This window comes from Nestor notabilis, unplaced genomic scaffold, assembly GCF_000696875.1.
Source record: "Nestor notabilis isolate BGI_N333 unplaced genomic scaffold, ASM69687v1 scaffold22550, whole genome shotgun sequence".
Taxonomy (NCBI): domain Eukaryota; kingdom Metazoa; phylum Chordata; class Aves; order Psittaciformes; family Psittacidae; genus Nestor; species Nestor notabilis.
The window spans coordinates 28,964-44,998 of record NW_009910140.1 but is presented as its reverse complement, the minus strand read 5'-3'; the positions used below and the strand labels follow the sequence as shown (position 1 = coordinate 44,998).

General features: G+C 37.6%; 1 protein-coding gene across 1 annotated transcript; it reads right to left on the bottom strand.

Moving 5' to 3' along the window:
* Window positions 1-518: 518 nt before the first annotated feature.
* LOC104413567 (disks large-associated protein 1-like) lies at window positions 519-15,290 on the bottom strand (the record flags this gene model as incomplete). The annotated part of the gene is given in 3 exon segments (XM_010024602.1): window positions 519-733; window positions 14,356-14,990; window positions 14,993-15,290. Coding segments are annotated over 3 exon segments (1,148 nt in total), but the record flags the coding sequence as incomplete, so codon positions are not given.
* Window positions 15,291-16,035: the final 745 nt, after the last annotated feature.

Sequence of the window (16,035 nt, the reverse complement as noted above, 5' to 3'; positions counted from 1 at the left end):
CAGTTTTTGTTATATTTCTCCACAAAATACAGGGCAATTCTGAGTGAAGTAAAGAGTAGAAACCATGGATTTGTCTATTTTTTTAGACATTCTTTTTAACTAAATGTCAGATGCTCTCTGCTGAGTTGTAAAGACTGGTTTAGGGCTAATTTCACATGTTGAATATAAACAAATACACAATTATGCAAAGCTTTTGCAAGCCAAAACTGTAATTCAGCAAAGTGTTTAAAGAACAGACCTATTATACATACCTGAATACTCACTTAACACTAACAGGTTGAAATACTTCACAAATTCAAAGCACAGGTAGTAGGGTCTCTCTTCAGAGTAACGTTGAAATACATTCCTAAATCTACTCTTGTTCAGAAAAAAAACCCCAACCAAAAATAAGCATGACCAAACACTCTAATTTAAATACTTTCGTTAACTGGTACCTAGAAGCAAAGAGAAACAAATAGGAACAGAAACTGTATGTCTTAATGGAGAACTTTATATGACGTAGTAGAACACTGACATACTTGAGGGTGGTGAGCTCTGTGAGGGATGGCTGGGTGGCCTTGAGATAGCTCTCTCTCCGTGCAGCAATCTTTGGAGATGGCTTCGGACTTGTGTCTGAGTCTCCACTGTCATCATCCCCCATGGCTTTGATGTAACTGCCACTACGCATTCGTCGGCAGGGAATCTCATCATCTTTCCCTCGTGGAGTGTATCCAGTCCATTCATCTTGAGGGACCTGAAGTGATAAACAGAATTCTCTTATTAGTACACTCTTCCCTGATGTAATTGCACAGCAAGATTTGACCGTGCTAAACCACAACAGAGCCATAACAAAAACTCTCATGGCCAAGGGCCTATTCTTAATCCCACTTGACCGTGGGTCGCTGCTTGCAGTGGAGGCCCACTTCTCCCCCTGCATAGTCACAAGCATCTCTGGAGTTCTTTGTTATTTTCCACTACTTATCTAGGAAGTTTCTAGCTAACATGCTGACATAGATGCCTCAGTCAGGTCTAATACTGGGCTGGATAAATCTGTCTTTTTGGTAGTTTTCATTAGAAGTATTTGCAAACCAGATCAGGGTACTTTTGGTTTAGCTTAACAAATCAAATACCTCTGGGGAGGCAGAAAAGATGAAATATGAATCCCTGTATCACAATCTTTTCAGACAGAGTGTGCATTGCTACACAGACCAGGATGACTGGTTCAAGATACATTTCAGATTAGTGGAGCTATTCACTTATCATCACAAAAGTAGGTTTGCAAGTGTGAAATTATACTACTATTGCTTCTATAGCATAATTAGCACCACTGAACACCTGCCAGCTTGCAGGGATCCTCCTTTTGAGTTATGTTAGCCTGAGTGTTTGAGTCATACAACTCTTTATTCTCTTCTTTTTCTTCTTAATGTACATTATTTCTCTTGAAATAATACTCTTACTTCTTCTGAAGTAAGTGCTATCCATTCTTTGCACTGTAAATCTGGAACACTGGGAATGTGCATTCATGAGGTTTTGGAACATAGCAAGTAGACAGTCCAAGAGTGCGGTGCTCTTGTCCACCCATCCTGTCTCTTCCTCTGCTCTTGGGGCTTCTGGCCATTGTAAACCAACACCCTTCTCTTTCCTTTAACAGCAGAACAACATGCAGTGGAGAAGGGTCATTGGAGGAGTTCTCCTGAAGTTATTTTGCAGAAAGCATATTTTTATAACAAAGGTGAAACTGCAAAAAGGCTTTTTAGTTAAACATATTTTGTGTTTGATTTAAATAAAAGTAGTTGTCAATTTTTAGTTTGCTACTTTTTCGATTATTTTTAATGAATCAGCTCTATAAAGCAAGCTATAGCTACAATGCTCAAACCCCCCTACAAGCCATATTAAAAAAGGAGTCTCAGATCCAAGTTGCTAAAATTTGACCTGGAGCTTATGAATACTAGCATCTTACCAGGATAATCACGGAGTGCCTCTTTCTATGGAAATTTTGTTCTTCAACAACATCTATCATCTGCTGAGTATCTTGTGTATCCATTGCTTCACAGACTTCAGCCATAGCATTCACATGCCAGCTTGTTTAGACAACCAAAACTGAAACACTGGATTGCTTGCTAACAGCTTAGCTGTTGATTCCCACTACAAACTTAAGCCTAAATCCAGATGCTTTAAGGCCTTTCAAATGTTACTGTTGACATAGGTCAATTTTTTATGGCATTTTATCCATCTATGCTGCTACAAACTGCAATAGAAAAACCACTGTGCTACACAAATGAAACAAAGATATTTAATGGTCCTAAGCATTTATGGACTTACTGCTAATCATAATTAACCAAACTATTAAGCCATGTCACTGTTTTGTTTCCTGCCAATTTCAAACCCAAGACCTTGCCAACTTTCTTCTTTCATTGACTCTTCTTTTATTGCATCATGATTTAGGTCCTTCCCTGAACTTGCTGGCTCAAACAAGGTGTTTCCTCTTGTACTCAGTCTAAGCTCTCTCTTTTGGTTAAGTCTGGCCTTGATAAACTCACTTGGAGCTTTGACATTTTCCTCAGAGGACTCAGGATTTATTCCTGGCATTGTATTCTAGTTTGTGTATCTATAGAAAGTAATTGAAGAAATACACTTAAAACACTTAAAATTCTTAAAATTTTCTTCTAGAAAAGGTTAAGACTCTAAGAACTAGAGTATTACAGACTGAGAGTAGTAACAGAACCCACTGGAAATATAGGACTGAATATAGGGGTCTGATACATTTCTGTGTGCAATAAAAAAACCCCAAACAAACAAACAAGCAAACAAAAAGCAGTTTCAATTCCATAGTTTTTAAGTTTATGCTTAGACCTCAGATCTGGAAAGTTCATGCTTTCTTGGTGTGTATACATCTGTAAAGGGTAAATGAAGATAGTATTTGGCGTGGGTTTGATTCCATTTTTGACATAGAAGAGTATGGAGCATTTTATACTCCTCCTGTAGCCATTAATGCAGCCAGAGGATAATAATTTTTTCATATCTCATTCTTGCAATGGCTCTAGGCCAACAGCATCATCAAACAGTGGAAATACAACTCTATATTCATACCACCTCTCACATACATTTTGGAACCTACAGCTCCTGCTTGTCAACTGTGAAACCTCAACTTTTCAATCCACTGATGTACAAAAAAGAAGTTAACACAGGCTTAGTAAAATCAAGCTCAGCTGACATTTTGATGATATGCTCAGCTTTCGGTCAGAAGTTTAAAACCTGTAATAGTGTATTTCCAATCAGTTTTCAGGCAGATATTAGATAACTAAGTCATATTATGTAGGGAATCTGTAAATTCTCTGAGGACATGCACTTTAATCTGTTTAATATTTTATTCATTACACTTTAGTTAAAGATAAGTGCTTTTTCTCATGAAAATAAATGAGTGAATCTTTAATGCACTAAATAGAATATGTTAGTATAATGTTAAAGTTGGTGTCTTTGTGAAAAAGTCAGGGGTGTTAAAGTTTCAGTGTCATAGAGCACCTGTAATTCAGGCAAGTTGAACACTTGTGGTTTTATGAAATAACAGACAAACTGTTAAATGTAATGCTGTAGTTTATAGATGCAGTACAAGTGATGAGCTATAGTTGCTGTAAGATGCCATAACCCTGGAATTCTTGAGTTCTGTTATCAGTAAGTCCATACATGAGTACAGTACCTTTTTTATCCCCAAACTTCTCAAAATAATTTAGATACATTAGGCTGAGTTTTGAAAGCTGATTGCAATGAATTTTCCACAAAACTTCCTATTTATTCACAGAAACACTGTGTGACATAATAGGCTTTGAATGCATTGTTCTAGCCTCACAATCTGTATGACATGACCAGGAGAAAGTTCCCAGTTTGAGCTCCACTCATTCTGTGAAGTGAACAATCACTGAAAATCAGCATGCTACTTTTTTAGCAGCTCTTCCACCTTTTAAATACCATAGAAAAACCAGAAAGCTGAGCTGGTCACATAGAGACAGGAGCAAAGCAGTCTCAGGGAGTGCCACAAACTTACTGGTTTTTGTACCGGAAGTTACCTTCATGCCCAAACCCAAAGGAAATAATATAAATGCAACCCAAGTTCCATTACCATATTACAGGTTTAAGGGTAAACCCTTTACATGCCAAAGAAAAAAGGATGCCTATGGTTAGGAAAAACATCCAGATTTAGAGAACCACCTAAAATACCAACCCAGCTATGCTTCTAATTTTCGTTAACACATTGAGGAAGTCAGAGTGTTTGTATGAATTCTCTTGCCTGTCTAGACATAACTGCAGTGGAAGAATGTAATGGATATTTGATTAAAAGGCTATTTTAGTTAAACATTTTGACCAGTTTTCTTGTAGATATTTGAGGCTGAGTGGGTCTCTCTTTTTTTCCCCCCGCCCCCAGCAGGGTTTCAGTATGTAAGAAAATATTAGGAAAAGAAATTTGGGTCCAGTTCCCCTTTATCTTATTTAAGATTCACAAGAGTCGTAAACCCTGATTTCAGAAATTGAAGTAGGAGAAATCAGTAAGACATCATGTAACTTGCAGAGAGCACTTGCAGTACTACTTCAGAAGTAGTAGATTTTTGCTTTAGCTATTAACAGTTGTAATACTTTTTATGAAAGGATCTCAGGGCAATGTCTGTATTACTTGAGTAGGACAAACAAGCCTTAGGGATTAGCATTTCCTTTCATTGTACCTACTTTGCTATTTAGAAAATACAGGCAGATACAATAATGTCAACATTTTAATACTTCTGTGCCTATAGTCAAATACCTCAAGCAATACCTACTAAAAGAAGTGACCTGATTTTCAGAGAGCTTTCTCTGGTTTCTAAAAGAAATGGCTGAAACAACTCATGCAGACAATGCAATTTACTGTCACATAAAGTGTTTCATATCATGGGGAAAAAAACCCCCAAACCCATAAAGCCCTCTCAAAACACAAACTGTGAAAATAAAACTGATCGCATTATTTCATGCATTCATTTTCTATACATATGGTACTAAACATTCTGTAGTGTGCTTCCTTCTGTTGATTTGGAAAATGCTGGGAAAAGGGTCTATGTGAACCTGCATCTCTTTCATTTTTTCAGTCAGGATGTCTGCACAAATTTTCCCACAGGCTCTTACTTTGAATCACCAATATTATGTCTTGCAGGATCACATACTATACCGCACTCAAGTGCATATGTACGGTATCTGCTGCTTTAGAGGATTAATGGCATTAAGACTGACATACCTGAGATAAAGCTGTTTCATGCTTTTAAGAAAATCATATTATCCAATTACCTTAGCAATACCATTTTATCAGTATCAGAATATCAAGCAGGAACATCACATGCATGATTAGTTTTACTCTCAAGAAAAAGGGGTAGAGCCAAACTCAGATCTAACAATGAACTTTTTTTTTTTTTCCATTAAATAGAGCTATTATTATTCACACTATTGAAGTAATAGAGATCCTGGAAACATTCATTCTGCAAATGGTCTTTACGATTGTGTACAATTTTTTCTTTACAAGCATAAAAATCAAGAGTGCACTTCACTTACACAAAAAGCGCAGTGAAATAGAACACATTACTACTTGAAAATACACAGAAAATATTCAGTGAAGGCCTCTGAGCCAGACAACTTACTGAAACTTGAGACTTCAGCATACACATTAGTAAAATGTTTGTTACAAGTATGAAAGCTAAGCCTGGCTATAGTTTCTTTCTTCTGATTAAATGGTAGATATAAGACTCGTTTGCAAACAGAACAGACTATACAGATAAACACTGCCACCAGCCAACATCTTATCTGGATTCAGGTTCATTTAGTGTATAGATTGCCTGTCCTGACCTTTAGCTAAATTTATGTTGCTCCGGAAGCTTTCACACGTTGTCATTACCCAGGCTGGACTGACTGGTCAATTCCTTTAATACATTTTTTGATATGAAGGAACTGGATTTTTCTAATAGATAGTCTAGGTCCCCAAATAAAGAAACTAAGCAAACAGGCATACTGCCTCCCCAGTTTTCAAACATTTATTTCACAAGCTCACACATAGTGGTATGTGAAATAAACCCAGAATGTAAAGACAAAAGTAAACCCCCCATTTTTTATTCCATTTCTAAACAATAAAATTATAATATCTAATTTCCTTCTTTTTTTTCCCCAAAATTGTTTAACTTACCTTACCAGATGAAATAGCAAACAGACTGTCTCTATAGCAAATTAAGTTCATTACCGATCTCTAGTTTGATTTGGTTTATTGCAGCTGAAATCATTTAAAGCTTCTCCCTGTGCTTTGCCAAAGCAATGTGGATGACTACAGAAGTAAACACAAGGACTGGAAGGAGTGGCTAACCATCGCTCACAGCAGTAGACTTGTAACTTTAGCTTTCTATTAGTATGCAAATACTTAATGAAATGAAATCACACAACTGAAGAACAATGCTTAATGACTGCTCAGTGCAGATTTTCAAACCCATGTAATCTGGTTATCTTAGCCGTTACTATGCCTCTTCTGTGTGCTGTTAAGGAAGTTTCAATTGCCATCTTCCACTTACTAAGTCTATTCCTAGCACTCATGAATACTGAATTAATCCAACCACTAAAGATGAGCAGTATTTCATTCTATCAGTGTGCATGTGTTAAGAATCATTGAAGTATGCAAAAAAGGGGAAGCCTTAGAAAGCTTAAAAAACTATATGTTTACATAAACCTCATGAGTTTTCAAAAAGGCAGATAGGAAGGTTGCTTCTATTTGGGACAAACTTAATATGCTTAGTATCTGCAGCACCACTTGTTTTAGCTTGTACTATTTCAGCAATCAAGTTTTACTATAAATTAATTTCATTTATCTGACTCTGTATTTTTTATATATGAAGAGCATTAACAGCCAAAAGACCCTGTCCAAGATAGAACATTATTTCCTCAATTCTAAATGCCTGCACTTTGCATCAAACCTGAACAAGCAGAGTGAAGAACTGCAATCTTCCTTCACGTAACAAGAGTTTGGAAAGTCTGCTAAAACAGTATAAAATCTCATATAGCAAGCCAATAGACAGGAATTCTTCAAATACTGCTCCAGTTTATAATTTTCATTCATCAAAAGGTGCCTTGACCACTAGCTTGGCAATCTGATTCACATCCTGTTTTATGAAGAGGAATGTGCGTCTCCTACACAAAACAACCACGTCTTGATTCCAGATAAATTTTCTCCTCCCGCTTTACGCATAAAAATCCAACCAACCATAAAGAGGACCATGTGGATACAATGATTTCAGCCAAGGGCCTTGCAAGTTTGCCACCCCCAAACACATTCTGCAGAAAGGAAGTCAAACAGCAATTGTCACATCTATTAGCTGAAGGAAACATAACTGAAGGTCATATAGTAGCAGGACGCTCAGTCAGGACCTCAAACTAAAACTGCTTCAGTAATATTCATGGATGATCTCTCCGTGGCAGAAGGCAGACATTCTCATCTTTCTCGATACCATTGAAACTTTCAGTGCAGTGGACTATAATGAGATACGGCTCCTTGCCCAAGGATGACAGGATGACTGTTAACATGAATACCAACCCTTGAAAGGACACTTTCAATCACTAGCAATGGAGAAAAGTTCCCTCACTTCTAGATACCTTCTTTTGGGGTGAATCAGTTCTCTCCCTAATCACTTCAGCAGCTGTATACAGTGACTAGTTAGCACCACATGTCAGTATTGTTTTCCCTACACATGATCACAAACCCATCATCAAGCAGACAGCAGGAAACTGGCTTGTGGATGGAGAACATGTAGCTGAATCTGTATCCTCGAAATAAAACTGATGTGGTGGGGAGAGCGTTTTGAGAAACAGCCCGTATGCTGTTTCTGTTAGCTGACTGTAACTGGATGATTTCTGGTGCTTTGCTAATGTTGTGCTCTCACAGAGAGCAGCTGTATGTAATGCAGTTAAGTTACCATCTCCAGCTCGCTATTAGTGTCTGTCACATTTTAGTGAACAGTGGACAGACTTCACTGAAACTTCCACAATGCTTTCTATTGTAATACAACGACAAAATATACCTGTGTAAGAAGCTTTCATTCAGCCCTAAGGAAACTTTTCTGGTTTCAGAACATTACAGTGTGCCTTCTCAGTGACTCCACCTTGTCACTTCTGCTCTACAGTAATGTCCCACTGGATATCAAATCAAGGTCGTGGTCTTGGCTCTCATCTGCTGGGAACTGAATTGCGAGAGACCAGGAAATCTCAAAGATTTCCTACCAAGCTGATTAACAGGCTGGGGTTATGTCACTAAAGCAAAATTAAACACAAACTTATTTGCATAGAACAAACACTCAGAGATAATTCAGAGACTGTCTCTGGAAGCCCTCCATCAGAACTGTCACAGTGCCTTACCCAATTGCAATGCACATTGCTTAGCCTTTGGTGAGAGAAATGCATTATACATCAGAAGCCCAAATGAGACAGTCCATTGCACAGGCTGAAAGGACAAACAGTACACAAGAAATGCATGTTCTTGTTGCTTAATTCACTAGTGACAGAAGCTCAGTTGTGCAAAAAGCAGAGCACAAGAGCATTTGTAAGGCAGAACAGAAACTGTGGGCAGCTGCCCCCAGCTCAAACCACTCTTCTGGCACTGTAGTATGTCCCCACTCAAGATTTGTACTGCAAATTCCATTCTTGAAACAAAACCAAACAAACAAATACGCAAAAACAGCCCAATAACTGGGTCTAGGGGAAATACCACTTATGACTTTGCATTGACTGAGGAAAATATATCACTGCTCAGTATTTTTTCTCCCACCTACTCTGCATGTCTCCACAATAAAAGTTAAGGATTTCAGACTCGGATGCAGACTGAAATTATCCTCTTTGCTGGGCTTGATTTGCCTTGAAGATTTTTTTTTCCCCTCCCAGTGAAATTACTGAAAAGAACAAGATTAGAACACTCCAGATTTTTAAGGTTATAGAAAGGAGTCAGATCCAGAACTGAGTCTAATCTTATCCACAAAGGAACTGAAATAGATACCAAATTATGTGCAGCCATAATTTTCATAAACATTTCTGACATAACAGTATATGTAACATTGTGTCACCTAAGCATGTTGCTAAATCCTACATAGGGATTTGTATTCTAGCAACACAAAACAGGAATCCAGCTGCCAGAATTAGGTTCATTAATGGATTCACTATTAGAATGTAGGGATGTTAACATAATGAACCAACAGGAATTCAAGTTAATCAAAAAAGCTAAAAAAATTAGTGCTGGTATACTCAATACTAAGAAGTTACAGAATGGTGAGAAAACAAAAGCATACAAAATTACTACCTAAGGAATATGGGCAGATAAAATTGCAGCTAAGTGTTAAGTACTGCCATTGCTGTAGAACAGCTCTTAGTGCTTAGGTGGCCCCCATTACTGCATTACTCAGACACCAAAGGTGAGTCCAGGTTTTAACTAAATGAATGAGAACACAGTGAAATACGTGGCAAACTCATGCTCACCAATTCAGTTGACAATTTTATTTTTTTTTTATAAAAGTAAATTAAAGGACTGCAAAGATGAGGAGGATGGCTATATGGAAATATTCTCCTACATATTTGCCTCAATATACCAAGGGTAAGGTTCTTAATATAGCAATGGGTAGGTTTGCAGGTAGGCTAAATAACCACGATGTATGTTCAATGGAATTATCTGTTATTAATCTATTTTTGTAAATAGGCTATTTTGTGCTTTATTTCTATTTTCCAAGTGCACACACATTTCGTAATTTTATTCATATTACCCATCTTGCAATTTTAAAGCTGAAATAAGTCGCTTTCACCTGGAAGCTGGCCTAGGATACATTTTGACATTTGACATTTATTTCACAATCGTTCAAATTGGTTCACAAGCTTTACTGAGAAGTATGTTTCATATGAGCTCAGAAAATGAATTTTAAACTTTTACCTCAGTATACGGTGTAGTTCTGACTAGAAAAATTATGGGAAAATAATGTACGCTTCATTCAATTTCAATTTACTATGGAATAAGAGGAAAAAAGGCAGGTCTTTGGGTATATGAAAAATGGAAGATGAAAATGAATATTAAAATACAACTTATATAAAATTATATATATAGGTACATACTGAAAGTCTACTTTGAATATACTAGTTGTGACAGAAATGCAAACACTACAAATGAGGAAAAAGTAAAGATAAACTGAAAATGCAGATAGACTTGCATACATAAGCCCAGTATAACTGATCTAACATATATTGCTGTGCCGTAAGGAAAACCACTTTGTAATTAACATACTGCGTTAAAAAAATCATATGACAGATACTGGTCCTTTTTAGCACCCTGACGCAGGGTGCTATTTGGCCCTCCGTGGACACAGGCAACAGAAAGAGACTGGGATTGAGCAGCACCTCCTAAGAACCTGTGGGCATGCCTTGTCTTGAGGCTGGAAAACAAGTCACTTGAACTATTATATCTCTTAACACTACACATACAATAATGCACATTACAGACAACTTTTGCACAGGAAACTGAGCACAGTATGAACAGAGCCCTTCACCACCAGAAAATGCTTACTAAATCCAGAAACTTGGCTTATACTTTTTTTTATAGCATTTCTCACGGTCTCCCACCAATGGACAAACGATGCAAATATGGAACTCAGATGACTGCACTGTTGCCCTCGCCTACGGCTCTTCAGTTTTCAGAAGTAAAATCTTAGCCTTTCATCCTCTGACACAATTGACTTCAGCCTCATCAGATGGGATCAAAAGAAAACATATGACTGACCCACATAAGAAAAAAGAGGAATAATACAAAAATGTCATCCTTTTATTTTTATCCATCTTTTAACAAACGGACCAAGGACAATCAGAATAGTAATTACAGGGAACACTGAATGGCAAAACAATCATCAGAGACAAACTCTGCAGTGTATTGGATACTCTATTAGCTTCAACAATCATGAATTCATAGAAAACAAGACTCAAAAATATCTACCCGTGTATTTAGACCTTATTGTTTGCAGAAAAGACTTCATTTCGTCTTTGATAGTTTTGCTTAATTTTAATTTTTCCAGAGGAGAAGCTACCAGAGAAATAGAGGCTGTCCACTGCTTTATAAATTATTTTCTCAAGGGACTGAAACCATTTAGAAGAATTCTAAGAAAACACAAACAATTCCTTCTCATTTTCCTTCAAATTAGTCCCACTGTAAACCTGAGTAAAAGCACTTTCCTGAAGTTAAGAAGCAGCTCAAAAATAAGGACTTTATCTTTCTACTATGCAGCTCCTCATTCTTGAAAGGAGAAATACAAGAGAAGAGGAAAATACAATTTCATTCCCAAAATGCAGGTGAGGAAAAGGTTTGCTTGACAGTCTTTAGACTAGTTTGGGAGCTAATACTTCTTTCTTAAGATGCACAGTGTTGACACAAGACTCCCCTAGACCTCCAAGGATGGACACTGTGCCTCAGCACCCAAGCTGGAAGTGGAGCCTGCCAGGGTAAAGGAAGACTGTGCAATGCAGGAGGACTCTGCACTCAATCCAAGTTCCAAACTATGAGAAATAAGCCCATCTGTAACACAAACTACTGCCAACTCCTTCCACAAAACAGTTATGTGGAAAATATCACACTAAGTGAGATAATTGTTTGTTATTTCCATGTCTTTACACTGAGAATTCATCCAGATACTTTGGTCATAAAAGACTTTACAAGCAATGTGAAGTCAATGTCATCTGTGATCTCTGATATACTCAGATCTATCAGGATAAAGAAAATTATCCTGAATACTCAGTTGAAAGAAAGTCACTCCATCACTGAATTCAGATACTATCACAAGAAGAGTTTTGCATGAACAAAATAGTTGCCTCTTTCAAGGATCAGAGAGTTTATGTCCTGCACCATAAACAACAGCTTAAATTAAAAGTCAGTTTATAAAAGCATCTATTTAACATTTAGTCAGTTAAATAAAGAAGCATCATAATAACAAAATTAAATTTTTAGAGTTGTCCAGTATTATCATGAATTTGAAGCTTTCATTTCATTTAGTGCATTTCTAATGGTTCTAACATAGGACACCAGCTTTTGGGTACAATGATGAGAAGGTCATCAGGAAAATAACAGTTATATAGAATACTTCTGCAGCCTACTAACAGAATAATACTCTGATGCTGTTAATATATAATTATACTACAAGACAGCCAAAAGGCCTCAATTAGGTTCTGAGCCCCGTTGTGCTGGGCACTGTGGAAACACAAAAGGGAACAAAGTCCAAGCCCCAAAGGGCTTGTAGTGTAAAAAGATTAGTGATATAGTGAAGAAAAAGGCAACGGGATGCATTCAAAATCGACTGACTTTTTAATATCTATATCCATTTGTCATCCTTTCAAGCTTCCAAGAGAGAAGAGTAATCCTGACCTGCTTTCTCAAATCTACTCTACCCTGAATATAATTTCCAATGTTAATCAAAGTCTGGCTAAGGTTTTCCTTTTTTATTTTTTTTAAACAATTTTAAAACAGTTATATTTCTCTGGCTTTTACAAACAAGCATACAATTAGAAAAAAAAGAAACAAAATGAAATGAAAGCCAAAATAGAACTACCAATGAGAATGGGAAACACAGTGAGAATTTAGTTATTCTAATTTCTGCCCTTCTAAATTGTTGGACATATTTTCATACAGACACAGATAATGTCCTCTAATTCCACTTCAAGAGTCTATTCCTGTCAGTTAAACATTATCTAAAAGTCCCTATGGAGGTGTTCATTTAAAGCTGCTGCTGGCACAGTTTTTCGCTCTGTTCTCGCCATCTGGTCACATACTGAATTGTCAGCTATTTTATCTAAACCTGAGAGGAGGACTGAAGGAGTAAACAAAAACATCAACAAAAAGAAATCTCAGCATCTAAAGTAACCACAACAATCAAGGCTAAATTGCGATTTCTTCTCACTCATAAATTTCAGACAAAAGAGACTTAATAGAAAAAAACCCCAAAACTCAAAAGGTTGCAACCCGAAGCTACCTTGAAACCTCTCTCCCTCCCCAGTCCACATGCACAGCTGTAAACACATACCAAGCTTTCATATTGTTCCCTCTCCCCCTAACCCATTCTCCCAACAATTAATAGAAAATACACAGATTCATTTCTTTGCATTTAAGACTTAGAATACCAGAGGCTGGCATTCAAAATTTTTTTGCATGCCATTCAATAAAACCTTTTAACACCAATTTTTAAATGTGGATGCCTCAGTCCTACGCTTTCTCTGCGTACTGACTTAAACAACAGAATGTGGAAGCTGACTGCCTCATTAAAGCACCCATATGAGAAAACTCACTACAGCTTCTATACAAATAGACAAGAGTCCCACTACATTAAAATGAAACCAAATCATCTTAGCAAACCTCTTTTTTCCTCATGGTCTTCTCTCTTCTCTGAGCAACGTTGTTCCATCTTACACACACACTTAGATGTGCCATGAGTGCTTCGTTTAAAGCGCATAAAAGCTATTCACAGCTCTCCTAAGAATGAAACAGTTTTAATATTTTCTGATCCATGTTCCTGCCACAAACATTCACCGGCAGTATGATAGCTCCAAGAGCAGACATCTGATTCTTGACATTTAAAGATACAATACTGGTGAAAATAGTGACGCTGTATTAACTGCAAACAGCTTGTGAGGGAGTAGGTGATGTACTCCTAAAATGTATAATCAGAACAAGCAATAATTTCAACCTTTTGATTTTTTATTTTTGACTCAAAGCCATGAGAAAGAGGAATAGCCAGACAAACAAATCTGGACACATTACAATAACTGTTTTATGAGAATTTATATTCTATGGCAAAAAGGAAAGTAGGTTGTTTTCCTGCTGGAGAAAGTATTAAGGTACATCAAAGTTTCTCAAAAGGGTCTCAAAAGCTTTCATAATAAAATAAGCAGTAAATGAAGGCAAATCTTGAAATTACAGAAATCAAAGAATTTGTATCCTGGTTACATTCAGTTAATTGACATTGTAATGCTAAGTGCAAGCACTACAACATCAAATTCCCTGTACACCTACTGTGACTGCCTTATAAAGTCAAAAAATACGCAGAAAGGTCTTATTTTTCCCACATGAAAAAATTATAAGCCTGTTCCAACAAGAAATGTTTCTTTGAAATACTGAATGCTGGGGAAAAAGAAAACAAAACAAAAAAACCAAAAAAAAGAAAAAAAGCATATTTATTTTTAACTTCAGCAGCTTTACCCCTTGTCTGGTGATCAGTGACCTCTTGCAAAAGTTGAAATATCAGAGCAAACCTCCATCCCCCACAAACACCTGAGACAAGGCAGAGCACAGTTAACAGCAATCAGTTCTCCACACTGTACCTGGAGGTACTGACATGACCGTTCCTGTTGGCACGTCTCTGCTTTCACCACTGTCTGGTCCATGTTAACTGATGCTTTCTGGTAAACTTCACGGGCTCTGCTCACGGTTAATGTAGAGGACCAAGAGCTTTTCTTCATTAACTGGGAGTCCAAATTCACAGGCAAGTTTGCACAGGTAGAGCATTTGACATCATTATTGCTTCTGGATGACTTCACAGTATGTTCGCTAATAGTGTTATAGGCTTCCATAAAGTATTGGGAAGAAGAACGATCAGGGCATCTTCCCATGGTCATGACCCCACTGGGACCATGATAAATGCAAACATCATTGTCCAAGTTGTCATCTGAACTCCACCATCCTGATGCATTGGATCTGGGCTTACCTTCTGATCGCCTTTCTTTACTCTTGCTGCGCTTCCCATACCTCATTGTCTGTGACTCCTCTGGACTTGCTTTGCTCCCATTGACACTCCCCTTGGATGGTCCCTCCAGTGAATGTGACTTAGTAAAGAGCTTTTGGACAGAATGAACCAGATGCCTGATCCTCCCTGGGCTGTCACTGCGGTGCTCCATGGCAGTCCGCTTGTACTGCAGAGTGTGGTAGCCATCTCGATTCAGAGGCAGGCGCCGTTTTTAGGAATGCGGTTTGCCTTGTTGGCAGTTCCATGGGGAACCAGAGCACACTCATCCTTGAGTTCATGGTGGGAACTATAATGCCTCCGGGGAAACGTGCTGCTGGCAATTTGATCGTTGTAGGGCACCATGCACTCTGCCTGAAAAGAGTTCCTTTGAGTGTAGTAAGGGTGGTCTGCAGGATGGGGGTCCACCGGGTTTAACAAATATGGCTTCCTGTCCGGGTGGTGTGGCAGACTGTCACATGGAGGGTCACAGGCAACCCCATGATGATGACTACGGCTGCTAGATAATCCCTTCATCGTCGATGTAAAGCAAGTCCCAAAGTCATCTAATACATATGGCTATGCAACAGGCAGATCTCAGAGAAAGGCCTAAAAAATGAAATACAACAGAAGCTGTAAGATATTCAAGATAAGAGCAAAAACATCATGTATGTGTTTAGCATTATTTCTTACTGTGCAAATAATTGTAATGAACATTCTCTGATTCTTTTTATCCCTTAATATTTCCCATGTCCAAGATAGGGGATACCTAAGCAATACACAGGAAAAATACTTTTCTCACCAGCTGGAAAACATGCAAGAAAATTTTTCTGATATGAAATTCACTATTGTTCATGAATTCACAACAAGGTAAGTATCACCACCTATACTGTAAAGCTTCAGTCCTGAAAACATTCATGGCTGGGGCCTCCCAGGAAGCCTTAACTGCTCATCTGCATGTTTTCAGAACCAAATAAATGCATTAAAAAAGATCGTGTCCGTAATAGATCACTTCCTGGGTTACTCTGGACCAAATACTAAGTGTGGTTTAGTTAAGTGGAAACTTTTCTCTGTCTTAAGTCCACATCTATTTATGATAAAAGTGCAATTTTCTTGATCTCCATGTTGTCTGCCTAGACTGTAAGCATCTCAAGACTATATGAAAACATTATGTCTGTAAGCTCTTTTCAAATTAAGAATAAAACAATAATACATGGCATTAACTGTCAAAATTAAACCAAACAAGCTGTTTAATAACCTATATAATCAGGATTGCTGTAGT